We start from the raw sequence: 14,746 nt of genomic DNA, 5'->3' as shown, positions 1-14,746 counted from the left end.
AAATTTCCCTCTCTCCATTCGTGGGATCTTTTGATTTCCAGTCACTTTGAAATTGTTGTAGGTTGGGGAGGAGGGGCTAAACATACTTACACATTCCTTCTCTCATACACATATGCTCTCATACACACACTCCCTCTCTTTCACATATACTGGCTCTCTCTCACACATATACTCATACACCCTCTCATGCACATGCACACAGGGTCTCACGCAGATACTCCAGACCCTAGCACTCACACACACACATATGCATACATGTTCTCTCACACACCCTCTCTCTCATATACAAACTCAGATTCATACAGGCTATCTCACATTCTCACACATCATGCAGAATGGCACTCACACATATCTCCTCTGTCACACACAAACTCACACATGCATACAGGTTCTGACTCATACCCACACACACCCATCCTCTCTCTGTCTCACACACACACACACACACACACACACACATCTTCTCAATTACTCTCACACATACACAAACCGACTTTCACTCTCTCTTACACTCACACACACACACACACACACACACACTCTCTCTCTCTCTCTCATGACTTCCCCCTGACTTCTTTGACCACTGAGGGATAGGATTTGCAACAGTGTTCAGGGCCTCTCTTCCACTGCAGCAAGATGGAGTCCACCGGGCCTCTCTTCAGCTGTGATGGGATGGGGGTTCCTCAAGTCCTGCCAGGTCGCTCTCCAGAATCATGTGGGAACTTCAGTAATTACATTTTTTGCAGCAAGGTGAGATGGTCCCCGCAGGAATGCTCTGGGGACATTTTTTGCTGCCTCCAAAATGTTGCCACCTCATGAGGCTGCCTGATCTTGCCTAATGATAGAACTGCCTCTGTCTATGTGACTAAGGATGCTCTGTGTTTCTTACATGCTATCTTGAATTGCATTATGTTTTTGTCTCTACACCTCCACTGGGGGGCTATTCTGTGCATTAACTGTCCTTTCTATGAAGAAATACTTTCTAGTATTATTTCTGGCTCTACCCCCTATGAACCTTATATCATGGCCTCTTGTTTAAAATGTCCTTTACACTGAAAAATGTTTGCTTCTTATGTTTTGTTTACATTATTGAGGTATTCAAATGCTTGTACCATATCTCTCTTTCTCTTCTCTCCTCTCCATCATCAGGTTTTAAGTCTAATTTCACAATGCTTTTGGTGAAAATTCTGCACAGTGGGGTCAATTTTAAAAAGTCTGCACGTGCATCCATGTGCATCCATGTGCGCACAGTTCCCGGCACATGCACATGGACGCGCTGATTTTATAACACGTGCATGCCGGCGTGCACGTGTTATAAAATCCGATAGCCGCGCGCACAAGTGTGCCGGATTTTAAAATCCGCACGCGCATGTACAGGCGGCCTGCAACTCGCATGTGACGCGGCGAGGGGGATTTTATAACCTAAATACGGCGACGCAATTGGGCCTCTCCCTGTCCCCTCCCAGTCTACTCCAATTAAGGAGCGGACTGGGAGGCAACTTTGCTATCCCTAACCCTACCCTATCTATCCCTAGTTTTTTTATTGTGTTACTGCTCCTCCAGCTGCTGCTGTGCGTTTCCTTGGGACAGCGGCTAATGGCCCTGTCCCTGCCCGCTCTCTTCTCCGCCTCTATGGACAATTCAATGGCATATATTGTAGCAATTTTTAGAAACTCGCTTGCACAGGTAAAGTGCATTTGCACCTGTAAATCCAAGTTTTAAGCGTGTAAATGCTTTTTACAATTATCCTTAAATGAAGGCAAGTCTGAAAAGGTGAGTAATGAGCGTGGTCTGGAAGAGACAAGTGTGTTGCTCTTCAGGAGGAAATTTATTCCAAAGCAAAGCTGCAGGAGGAGGCTTGCTTGGTGTAAGGGACACTGAAAAGAGTGAATGACAGCAAAAGGCAAGAAGAACTGCAGTGAATAAAAGCAAAGACAAAGGGAAGGCTCAGACCAGGAATGCCTTAATAGGTAAATACTAGAAGTTGGCAAGTAGAATCTGATCAGGAGCCAATCTGGAGAGGACAAGCGTGGCCATACGAGTGTCAGGACTGACTGCAAGAAGCTGAACAGTGCAGTTTTGCAGCAGCAGTAGGAGACAAAGAAATGATTCAGGGAGACCCCTTAGCAAGTTTTCGCAATGATTAATGTGGGAAAAACACAATATACAGGAGATGGCAACAAGCATCCAAGGTCATTGAAGAGGGAAATTTAAGTAGCAGAAAACAGAAGAACAGATTGAAAGAATATGTGAATGTAATCACAGGGAAGGCTCAACAGTGATAGTAAGATTCTTTGAATCACAGAAGGTGAAAGGCATAGAAAAGGTCAAGGAATATAAGCAGACAGGAAAAAAGAGAATGTCAGTCTTAGAAGGGTTTGACATTAATAAGTGACTGCATCTATGATGAAACCATTGATTGGCAAGGTGAGAAATGGGTTGAGGGGAGGATTTAGAGAATGGAAAGAAGATCTAGATATCTGTAGTAAAAAAATGGTGCAAACAGCATAATTTATTAAAGATTAAAAAGTTTAGTCTTATTAGAAACTAGTTTAAAAGCCCATGAAAAATGGCAATCTAAAATGGGTGAAAACATGTACCTTCAGTACTGTAATGACTTACTCCTTCACCTATATGCACACATAACTTATCCACATCTGAGGCTGTCACCCCCCTCCCCCCATGCAGCCTCTGCACTCTCTAAAGCCCCTCATTCTCAATACACGAATCAACTCAGCACCACCATACAATAAACTCCCAGCCCCTCTTCTACCCTATAAACTGAAGCCCCTCCTCCAATAACGAGACAATAGAGCACCCCCAATCCCCTAAGCCATCCAAACCTGGTGATTAGTGTGTTGGGGGGCTCAGTGAGTGAGTGTGTGTATATGTCTGTATGAGTAGGTGATGTGAATGTTTGTGTCTCAAGGAATGGCGGGCATAGGTCGGGGGTGGGGGTTGTATATATGTGTATGTCTTTGTGAGTGTGAGTGTGAGTGCATCTTTGAGAATGTGCCTGTGTGTCCTCTGGTGGAGTGTGCATGTGTATAAGTGTTGAGTGGGGAATGTGGGTGTGTCTCTGTGCATGGGGGTATGTGAGTTTGTTGGAGTATGGGTATGTGTGTGTCTCTGAGTGTGGGTATACTGTATTTCTGAGTAAGGAGTGTCGGAGTGGTTGTGGATGTCTCTGAGTAGGAGGTATGGGATTATTTCATTTGTGTGTAGGTATCTGTGGGGAGGGGTGAATGGCAGTCTGGTATGTTTGTGGCACAATCTTTCTCTACCATTCCTACCTCCCATACATGCTTGTTTTTTTCTTCTTCCCTTCTCTTTCTCACCCTTTTCCTCCAACTCCTACCTCTATTCCTCCCACTCATCTCTCTTCACTCTCCTCTCTCTCACATTCTCTTTGCCTTCTCTCCCCCCTTCCCTCCTCTCTCTCTCTCTCTCCCTTTCCCTATTTATTTATTTAAAAAATGTATACCCTGCCATTATGGCATTTGTCATTCTAGGTGGCTTACAACTAAAACATTTACAAAATTTGCATTCAAGACAACTTGTCAACAGAAATACATGCAGATACAAGTCAAATTTCTAATCACTGCACACTCCTCCCAGCCTGTTTGCTATCATCAACATCACTCTCATCCCTATTCTCCATTTCCCTCTTCCTCCTCACTCATACTCCTATCCTTTTACCCTATTCTCCTCTCGTCCTCTCTTCGCCTCCATCCCCTACACAGTGCTTTCCTTCCTCCCATATCTCTTCTGCTCATCATTCCTTTCACCAGGACCAGCCAGCCCTCCACTGTTCCAGACATCCTCTTGTGCAGTTGGCCACAGATACACAGAACACAATGTAATAGGACGAACTGCCGAATAAGTGACGCTGGGCTTTTATAGTATAGATGGTAATAATAAAAGGGGAGTCAAGAGGACTACAGTATGTGACTAATTATCACATGCACTGTTCATTTGTTCACAGTCCTTTAAGCTCACCCATTCTTTTTACTATATTAGTTACAGATTTTTAGTTTATATCACACTGTGAATATAGTTTGAGCTGCTCTTTGGAATTTTTAAAGTTTATTCACAAATAAAATATTTTAGATAATTCAGTTGACTTTAAAAATGAACAAAATAATTAATATTCCATTGTTCAGGATTTTATTTGTCCTGGATAGATATACAATCACCATTACAAGTAAATTGGGCCACTTCTGTGATGATGATCATTAGATCCCAATGCAGGCATCATGCTAGTAAACATAAAACATAAGTCTAGCAAGAACTGAAGAGATTTTAGGAAAAGGAGATCCTTTTTAAAATCATAGGGCAGCTCATAATAAGATGCACTCCGAGTTTGCCATAAAAAAAAAACTGTTAACTACATAAGCAAGAGGGTTTAGGAATAAGACACCAAAAAGGAAGGAATACGACCAGAAAACCAACTCCAATTTTAATCCTTTTTCACTTGGCTGCAGCTCAGCAAAAATATATGGATGATCAAAATTAAGACTTGTGGTGACTGGTTGGACAATAGTACTTTTGGATGTAAATAATAACATAATTAACAAATCAGAAATAACCATGCAAAGAAACATCTTGAAATAAGCTTATTTTAACTCTGCAGAACAGAAGAGAGCACAAATCAATCAACACACAAATGTTGTAATCATCACTGAGTTTATGTGTTCGACATGTAGTTTGGGGGAAACCAAAATAGAGAAATTGGCCCATGGGTTGCAAAACCATTGGCTTCAAATGCTTTTTGGCCTGTGATAGCTGGATGGATGGACTTTAAATTATTTGACATTTATTTTCTAGTATTGCTTACAAAGTAATTATTTTAACATCTGTGTGGTCTACACTCCAGTTAATTTGATTTCTGCAACTCAATAGGTCCCAGCGAGTACTAAGAACCACATTTGAGATTTGTCAGTTAGCACAAGTGAGATGATCTTTGTATGATTTCAGAGTTTTTACTTTGCCTAATCCTACTAACTAAATAAATTAGAGAATCAAAGCACTTCTTATGAATGCCTCTGTATCCTAAGCTGGTGTCATTTGATGATGTTTAAGAGCAGGAATCCAGCTTTAAGATATAAAAGTAGAGGTTTATAAGCAACTTGTATAATTAAAATCACCAAGGCTAGAAGTATTTTACATGAGCAAAATCCAAGGAAAGCATACATTTTCCAGTTTTTGTATGCTAAGATCACAGTTTCTTGCACCTGCTTTTAGACCACATCCTGCTTGTCTCGAGCTTATTAAAATTTGGTATTTAGGTTAGTTAGTGAGATCCAGTGTATTTTCTTCTTATTCCTGTTTAATTGTTACAGTGCATGACTTTCTTTTTGTCAACCAGTTCTCTTTCACTCTAAGGCATTTGGAAACCTGTGCTAATGGGTCCACTTACTACAAAGATATAGGGAATTATCAATATTTGTGCATGTGTAACATAGTAACGATGTCAGATGGCAAATGGTCCATCCATCCTGCCCAGCAATTAGCTTTTGGTAGTAACTGCCACTCTGCGCAGGTTACCCCCAGGCATTCCGTTAAGGATAGTAACTGCCGTTCTATGCAGGTTACCCTATACATTCCATTAAGCGTAGTAACTTCCATTCCATACAGTTTAACCCCATGATTTATGTTAAGGGAAGTAACAGCCATTCTGTGCAGGTTACCCCCATGCAGAAATGTTAGACCATCCCTTTTTTTAAGCCTTTAGGGATCCGCAGTGTTTGCCTCATACCCTTTTGAATTCATTAGCTGTTCTTGCCCTTCTGGGAAAGCATTCCAGGCATCCACCACTCTCTCCATGAAGAAATATATCCTGACGTTGGTTCTGAGTTGTCTCCCCTGGAATTTCATTTCATAACACCCTAGTTCTACTGTTTCTACTACGACAAGCAGGATGGTAGTCCTCACACATGGGTGACATCATCGGAAGGAGCCTGGCATGGAAAAGCTATGACAAACTTTCTAGAAACTTTGACTGGCACACTTAGTAAGCTCAGCATGCCACTATCCATGCATCCACACGAGGTCCCTCTCCAGTCTCTTCTTTTCTGCAGAGCTATCATCTCGCGGTTGCATAGCTCATGCTTTTTCTCTTTGGAAAGCGTTTTTCCTGCGCTGGGTCCCTCTCTTTTCCTCCCCACCATAGTTAGCCAGCAGCTCGGTAAGTTTTTGCATTTTGTGTGGTTGATTCCCGGTTGCGACGTCCTCCCGTGTCTGCCGGTCATCAACCACTTGCCGGCTTTCTTTTCATCATGGCATCGTTGTGTTTTCTTTGAGGCCCCCAGTGCCCTCGGACCATGTCTCTTACAGATCCGCATGAGGCATGTATCCTTTGCCTGGGTGCATCGCAGGAGTCTGGGGCTGTCCTTTTTGCAACCAAATGACCCCTAAGGGCCAGTGTCCACCCCTCCTCTGGGGCCTCCAGAGCAGAGGGGTGCAGGAGATTAGCCTTCAATGGCCTCCACTTGCTTGAGGACTTTGGGATTGTCTCCTTTATCCTCGGCGCCAGAGAAAGACAGGGCCGAGCACCGTGGGAAATCCTGGAAGCATCAACACTGGACTCCTTGCACAGTGCCAGGCTCGGGTTGGCACTGGCACCTATTGTGATGCCCCCAAAGTGATGCCTAAGCAAGGAGGTATCACCCTCCATTGAGGCCGGGAGTCCAAGGTATTCCCCACCGATTCTGATGCCAGGTGCTGATTCCCCTCGGGGCCCTGAGGGGATCTAGCTATGCCTTCTCCAGCCTTTGAGGAGGAGCTTGAGTGCAGGGTGCAGTTTGCAGTTGTTCGGGCCCTGCAGGGCAGCGAGCTGCCAGCCCCACTAGTGCCTCCACCAATGCCGGAGCCTGCCCTTTGATGTTGGCACCACTGCTAGAGCACCTCAAAGTTCTGCTCAGCGTTCTCCCCATGCAGCCAATGCCGGTTGTCAGGGTGCCATCCATGCCTCAGCAACCACTGGTGCCTCATCCTCCTGATTCTATCCCCATTGTGAAGTCCTCTGAGGAGGAGGTGCCTTCGAAACCAGAGGGGCCATCAAGGCCCTCAGTTCCATGGCTAGTGTTACCCGGGCCTGCTTCGAGGCCTTCAGGACCCTCGATGCCCTCAGTACCTTTGGTGCCCTCAGTGCCTCCAGTACCCTCGGTGCCAAAGTCGTTGGGCCTGGGAAGCCCTCCCCCACAGATGTCTCCAGGCGATCTTAACGATGATGACGCCCTTTATGACCTGAGGGGAGATGATACCTCTGAGTCTTCTACCAATGACTCTGGTGACCTTCCCCTGGGCCCGTCTCCTCCAGAGGAGTGGCACCAGTCCCCCCCAGAGGACTTAACCTTGCTGATTTCATGCGGGCCATAGCTGAGGCCATTCCATTTCAACTTCTTGTGGAGGAGGATGCCAAACACAAGATGCTGGAGGTTCTTCAGTTTGTGGATGTCTCAAAGGAGGTGGTGGCAGTTTCCATCCATAAGTTTTTTAAGGAGTTGCTCCTTAGAATTTGGGAACACCTCGTCGCTGTGCCTCCGGTGAACAGGAACGCCAATGTGCAGTATTTGGTCCAGCATACTACGGGGTTTGAGAAGCATCAGCTCCCTCACCTGTCAATTGTGGTGGAGTCTGCACCTAAGAGGACAAAGTGCTCTTGTACCCATGCCTCCGCCCCTCCAGGATGGGAGCACAGGGTGCTGCATGCATTGCGTAGGAAGGTGTTTCAGGGCGCCATGTGTTATAACCGTTAGAGATGTGAATCGTGTGCCCAATCGTCTTAACGATCAGGTTCGGATGGTGGGAGGGAAAAATCGGATCGTTAGTTAAATCGGATCGTTAGTTAAATTACCTGGTGGTCCAGTGGGGGGGGGGGGTCCCCGGCGCGATCTCCCGCTCTCGGGCCATCGGCACCATTTTGGCTACCACTGATAAAAAGGCGCCGATGGCCCGAAAAACAAAACCCACCCCGACCCTTTTCAAATTACCCCTTTGCTTCTCCCACCCTCCCGACCCCCCCAAAAACCTTTTAGATGTACCTGGTGGTCTAGCGGGGAGTTCAGGAGCCATCACTTCAATCGTGCCGGTGCTGGAGGTTTCAAAATGGCGCCGATCGCCTTTGCCCTTACCTTGTCACAGGGAGCGACCGTCGCGAATCTCAAGTCGCAGCGGCCCGAGAAGAAGAAGAGGCCCGGTAGCAGGGCCACTGCAGAGCCCATCCTGCGGCGACCCGCAAAGAGGAGGCCTAGAGGTGAGTGTGAGCCTGTGCTTGAGAAAAATTCATATATAAGGCGCACCGGATTATAAGGCGCACTTCCGATTTCTGAGAAAATCGTAGGTTTTTATGTGCGCCTTATAGTCCGAAAAATACGGTATTATTTTCTATGAAGTGCACAGTTGTCATTATTTCTGAGTGACAAACAGGCCACTGAGATGAATCTCATCACTCCTTCTAAGCCCTTAGAGTCTTCTAGATCTCTTTGATGATTTGAATAGTCCTATTAAAATGGCCTCATTTTGTCTACTTCTGTTCATATTTCTTTTTTTCTTTCTGAATTAGGTTAGGATTGAATTCCCTTTTTCTTTTTGTTCATATAGTTTTTGTGACTTGCATCCCTTCCATAATTGTGGACTAGTCATTTTGAATTCAAATGTATCTGTTTGCTTTTGCTCTCTTTGTGGTGTACCTAGTATTAACTGTAGTTAATTAGCATCAGAATTCAATTTTTTTTTTTTTGTACAAATCAATATTGCTTGGTGTATATTTCAAAATCTCAAAAAGTATAAAATAAATAAATGCAGAAATGGACTGCATCAATGTGTGCTCCCTTGGCACAACTGAAAGATGCCCAATGCTCTTTCTGACAATGAACAGCAGCTCTCATAAAATGGGCATGAAGAGTGAATGTCTACACTCAGTCGTCTGGTTCCAGATGTGTCCAATCATTAATGCATGCCATGCATGACTGATGGATGATGTGCAGTAGCCTATACAGAGTTGAAATAGCAGGAACTTAGAAGGGCTTCCAATCATATCATTCCTTTTCTTAATGTGGGTGACAGATGTGGTATAGAACTGTACCAGGCCCTACAAAAAGTAGCATCTATGAAGGCTGAGCCCCCTGTATTAGTATGTCAGTGATAGGGATGCTCACTGTTGAGTCCTGCAGGATTGCTGATACACAGCTGGAGCCCTTATGTGGGCCAGATGATGCTCCATTGCCCACTGGCCCTACCCTTTCCATCCTTTGTTGATCTGTTGAAGGCTTTTTTGAGCTGCTAGGCTATGAAAGCACTGCAGGGATTAACTAGTGCAGCAATTTCCAACTCTGTTCCTCAAGGGCTACAAACAAGACTGGTTTTCATTGTAACTAAACTAGGTAAATAAACTTTGTTCTTAGACTACATATATGCAAATATTCTTTCTGGATATCCTGAAAACCAAATCTGCTTGCAGCCATTGCTGAGAACTCCAGAGCTAGTAAATGGTCTGAGTAAAAGGAAGATGTGCCTTTATAGTTAGAGAGCTGTCATTCTAAGAAGGAGGCACAAAAGTGAATCACAGGGATAATATGAATTCTAATGTTTTTGCACATTCTGCTCTTGTAAGCCAGCATCATGTTTTACAGTTTGCTAATGCATTGTTTTGTTCTATATTGTTGTTGGGTTTTTTTTCTTTGTTATTGACTATAAAAATCCATTTTGTATATATCTTACTGCTGTTTCTTTCTCCATTCTGTTTTATGGAGCCAAGCTGTTTCAGAGAATATTTAAATTGGGCAGTGTGGTGACTGAAGTGTGAGCAAGCATTTTTACTTCTTACTATTAGTTTGAACTGATATCTTTCATTGATTAAACTCTATGTACATCCCCTGCCTTCTTCTACAGGGGAAGCAATATCAGAAGAGTAGCTTTGCACATGCAAAAAAAAAACATGCAATAAAAAAAAGAATAATGCTTATGTGTTTTTTATGATATTGATACTACATTCTGAGGCTTGGAGATGGGTTAGCCCCAAATGATTCATTAGACACTTATTAATGACTTATTCACTGCTATTCAGCTTCTTGAGGATCAATTTTTCCAACACAGTGTAACATTTACATTGTTTGCTTGACCCTCCCAAATAGCTGGTTCAACCAGCCTTGGGTAAATCAGTCCCAATGTAAATGAAGCAGTGGTTTAATTATAAATAACTTCAATGAGCTGAGTCTATTTGGATTAGGATTTATAGTAAAATCATTTTTTTTCACATCAGCTTTCACTTTAGAAGTAAAATTGCATTATCACGTATGGATTTACATAATTTTTGGGTAATATGCAGAAGCCTTGCTAGGGGGAGTGGGGGGGGGGGAATAGGAGCAGTGCTGTTTGGGATAGGGGAATGGCTGCTGGATGAAGAGGGGCACTGGGAAGAACCCACAAGTGTTCCTAGCTTATTCAGTGAACGCCGTTCTTTGTTATTTTCTTGTTGGAAAACCTTAATAAAAATAATTTAAACATACAATTGCATTAATTATGAGACAAAAATCATTTAAACTTGTATAATTCAACTTGGAATTATATAATTACCACACAGCAAGTAAGGTTCTTGGAGATTTGTTTGTGTCACTCAGAGATGGAAATCATTTTTCATTAATATTCATCATTATTATGACACCAGGAGGGTGGCAAGTATCACCTTTGCACATAATAGTGGTATCAGCTCATCAAAGGATTGCTGTGATATTGAGAAATTCAGATCTTTGACCCAATATTGTACACTGAAATTCGGAAGTAAGGCAAGCACAAAATCAGAGATGTGTATAACTGCTGAGTCCAGATGGCAAAACTAAATTGTCCTATTTAATTGAAAATACCATGACACCGATGTACTAAAGGAAGATGAACTTTGCAAAGTCCACTTTGCATGGAGAAATGGCAAATAATGTGCTTTATTTGGGATTGCATACACTGTTTTCCCTTTCAGCACTCAAAGTAGACTTTGCAAAGTTTTTCTTCTTCAAAAATAGTTACATTCTGCACATATTTATATACGTGTGAAATTGTATTTAAATTTATAATATATGAATTGCTGTGATGCAAAATTCTGCAAAGCAACTCAGTAACTCTTAATGCATAGTAAACGTACATGCAAAATAGGCTTTGCAAACCCAGTTTCACAAAAAATACATATACCTGAATGATGTAATTTTTTTTATAGTTTCCTGTAGAAAAAATATGTGCAATATTTTTCTTCCAGGCTCATCTGCATGTCAATTCAAGTAGAAAAATAGCATGCAGAAAATCACAAATAGTGTGCAAAATTAAGTGCACATTAGTACATCAGGTTCAATATATTTTATAGCTTTGACTAATAGGATCTATAGACACTACTGTTATTTAGACAAGGAGCATCAAAACAGAAGTTGTGTTATAGCCATTCCTATTATGCTGCCATCACCTGCTATGATGATTCTTTCTACCCATTCTTGTGTTGGTCTTAGGTGCGAAAGTGCCACAGCAGCAGCCCTTGCAAAGTGCAGATTCTGCAATCCATTGGTCTGAAGATATACTAATTAGGGATGGGAAGAAGAAAAAATTTCATTTTGTTTTTCATCTTGTTTATGGGGGTTTGTGTTCTATAAATTTTATTTTGTCTAATGTTTATTTCATTTATTTAGTTAAAAAATATGAAATAAACAACCCCTCCTCAAAAAAAATGAAAAAAAAAACAAACCAGGGCCTCCCGAGGCCTCCCATAGCCCCAACCCATCCCTCCCACCCAAAAGAATTCTGGGGCTAGGATCCTCCCTAGCTCCATCTTACCTGTCTGGGTAGAATCCAATGCCAATGCCTAGGATGAGGCTTTAACCTGGGCCTAGGCTTCGGGACCTGCCTTCAAGATCTAGACCCAACACCTGGGCTTCGGCCTAGGCCAGGACCTGGGGACTGTGTCTCAATACTGTGGCCTTGACCCAGAACTAGGCCTGACACTGGGGCCTGGCACAGAGACCAGGTACCGATGCCTGGGCCTTGCCCCAGGGTCAGGCTTAGGCCCGGAGCACAGGCCTCAGAGATCTTGGATCTTCTTTCTTCTTTGACAAAATTATACCGTCTGCTTAGGAGGCACTGAAGTTAATTAACTTCAGCACATCCTTTCGAGCGGAGGGCACCATTTTGATGTACATCAGCTAATTCCCTAGGCAAGGTCCCATGAAGGATTGCTGTAGGAGGAGAAAGGGGCAGAATAAATGCAATGTCAGGTTTGAAATTGCTGGTTTCAGTCACACAATCTGATCAGTAGTGTCCACAGTTCCTGACTGCTGCAGAAATGAATAAATCCGGAATTGATATTAAAGAAAAATCCCATTGCTATTCTTCTTTGTTTTGATATTTTTAATGATTTGCATTTTTTATTATTCTCTTTTAGTCAATAATCTTCATTCGAGATCGAAATTCTCGTGGTCAGGAGTTGTCAGGTTACATCGACTATGCCCATAGACTGAAGTCTGATGATTTTGAAGTCTACTTTAATGGAAAAAAGAAGCTTCTTCCAAGACCAACGGATCTCAGGTTTCTCATTAGTTTTATTTTGTTCAGGGTGGGAAGTAAAGTGCTTAAAGACGAACATGTTTTTTTCTTTAATTCTTCATTTAAAACATAAAACAGTGCAGCCAGTCAGATTTATTCAGAAGGAAAATGAACATCTCCTCAAGTATCAGCCAATAAACAACATTGCTCACAGGTAGCATATCTTCAAGTACAGACAGAATTGTAAAATTTCCAATATCTGTCCCAAATTTAGTCATACAACGTGATATTAACTCTCAACATGAAAGTCAGCTTTTCAATCAATGCATTAGTATGGACTTATCTATGCCAGTACTCGAGGGTGCTCCATTTGTGAAATCTTTTATTGGTTTTTTTACTTTGCAAATAGCTAAATTTTGTTCGTAGTTTGCTATACCCACAATTTTAGTTAAATACAATATTAATGAGTTGCTGTGATGCATGATCCTGAAAAGCAGCTCATTAATTCAGAATTCAGTGAAAACCAGCATGAATAAAATTCTTCGCAGGCCAGTTTTTTTTGCAAAAAAACAACTATACGTCAATGAGATGTAGTTATCTCCTTTGGTCAGTCCCTGAAAGTTTTCTACTTACTTCATTTGCATGGGTAGCAAACTTTTGCATAAAATGGCCTAAAACTATGGGAATCTCGCAGATTAGTACATTGGCCTCTAAGATTTACTGCTTTTTCAGCCATATTTTAAATGGATAACATTCTATGATATAGCCCTATAGGAGATTTACAGTATCGATTAGACCTAGAACAGAATCAGATTGCATTACTGTATTTTACATGTTGTATGTCAAAACAATATAGTCATGACTACCTAAGCACATACAATTAAATTAGATATAGCCAGCTAACTTAGGCCTAGAGTCAACAAAATGCAATGTTTATTCGCAGGAGGCGAACCACTATATTGGAGGGGTGTCACCGCGATAGTGGGGCGCCTCCCCTAAAAACACATTGTGACTCGAAGGCGCGTTCCTTTGTGCAACGGCCAAATACCTAATGGTACTGCCATCATCTTAAAGGGCTGCTGTTCGCCCAAAAAAAAAATTCACGGCCAAATGGGGAGGTTGAGGTGCGGTCATTGTTAACCCCCATCTCAACCCGGAGCTTCCAGTGAAAGCAGACCCAACTCCCCTGAATAAAAATAAAATGTAAAGTATGCACATAGCAGCAGAAGTCCCCCCGGTCCCCCGATATGCAAATCTACCTATCCCTGGCCCTCTGATAGAGAAATCCCCCTCCTTATGCCCCCAGGCTCCCCTGATAAAGGCAGCCCCCGGCCCTCCTGGCAGAGAAATTCCCCCTCCTTCCCCCCTGGCCCCCTGATAGAGGCATCCCCCCTTCCCTTACCCCTGGACCCCAGAATTTCCATGTGGCCTGATCCCCAGACCTTACCCCAGTCACATGGCTGGGACAAGGTGAAGTCGGTGCCATTTTGGAAAATGGCGCCAACTGGGATAAATGTGAGGGTGTACCCATCCCTGATACGGGAACAATGCCAAGGTAAGAGGGGGGCTGGGGGAGGGAGGTTGACTATTAGGGGGGCCAGGTGGAGGGGAAGGAGAGGGGGAGGATTTGCACATTGAGGGGGCCGAGGAGGCCACCTCCACATGCACATACTTTATGCTTTTTTTTTATTTCAGGGGATTTGGGGCAGCCTTGGCCGGTGGCCCTGGGTTGAAATGAGGGTCAACAATGACCCCTGATCAACCTTCCCATTTGGCCGCAGTTTCTTTTTTTCCCCTGCCGTGTTAAATGTGCAACAGGAACCTCGGGACTCGCACATCTAACACATACCAGGGATTGTTATTTTATCTCAACTGACCACCTTCTCAGTCATCCGTGATAAACTATTTGCATCAAATTGACTAGTAATGACTTGATTTGCATATATTTGCATTTTTCATGTATGCAAATCTCATGCAAAGAATGTCATTGTAACAGGTGAGGGTTTCTGGGTGGGGAGATGCAAAATATTACTTTTATTGTGTGATCTCACCTCGATAGTGCCCTATCAGGGCAATATCACCGCAATATACATGATAAAATGCGCATTACAGCCTATTTTCACACCATAAGGCTCCAACACAATTTGATGAACGATACACATAGATGGGATATTCAGCAGCACGGCTATGCTGCTTAGACAGATAAGTCTTATCCTTCTAAGCCAAA

General features: G+C 43.0%; 1 protein-coding gene across 2 annotated transcripts in view; it reads left to right on the top strand.

Moving 5' to 3' along the window:
* Window positions 1–14,746, top strand: part of CFAP299 (cilia and flagella associated protein 299) — a 983,171-nt gene that overhangs the window by 839,051 nt on the left and 129,374 nt on the right. For both annotated transcript variants that reach the window (XM_029600197.1, XM_029600188.1), the window contains exon 4: window positions 12,419–12,561. In XM_029600197.1, the coding sequence (XP_029456057.1) occupies window positions 12,419–12,561 (143 nt within the window). The remainder of the gene's footprint in view (window positions 1–12,418; window positions 12,562–14,746) is intronic.

The sequence above is a fragment of the Rhinatrema bivittatum genome, chromosome 1, assembly GCF_901001135.1.
Source record: "Rhinatrema bivittatum chromosome 1, aRhiBiv1.1, whole genome shotgun sequence".
Classification (NCBI taxonomy): Eukaryota; Metazoa; Chordata; class Amphibia; order Gymnophiona; family Rhinatrematidae; genus Rhinatrema; species Rhinatrema bivittatum.
The sequence above is the reverse complement of the archived record's forward strand: the minus strand, read 5'-3'. Positions and strand labels throughout refer to the sequence as shown.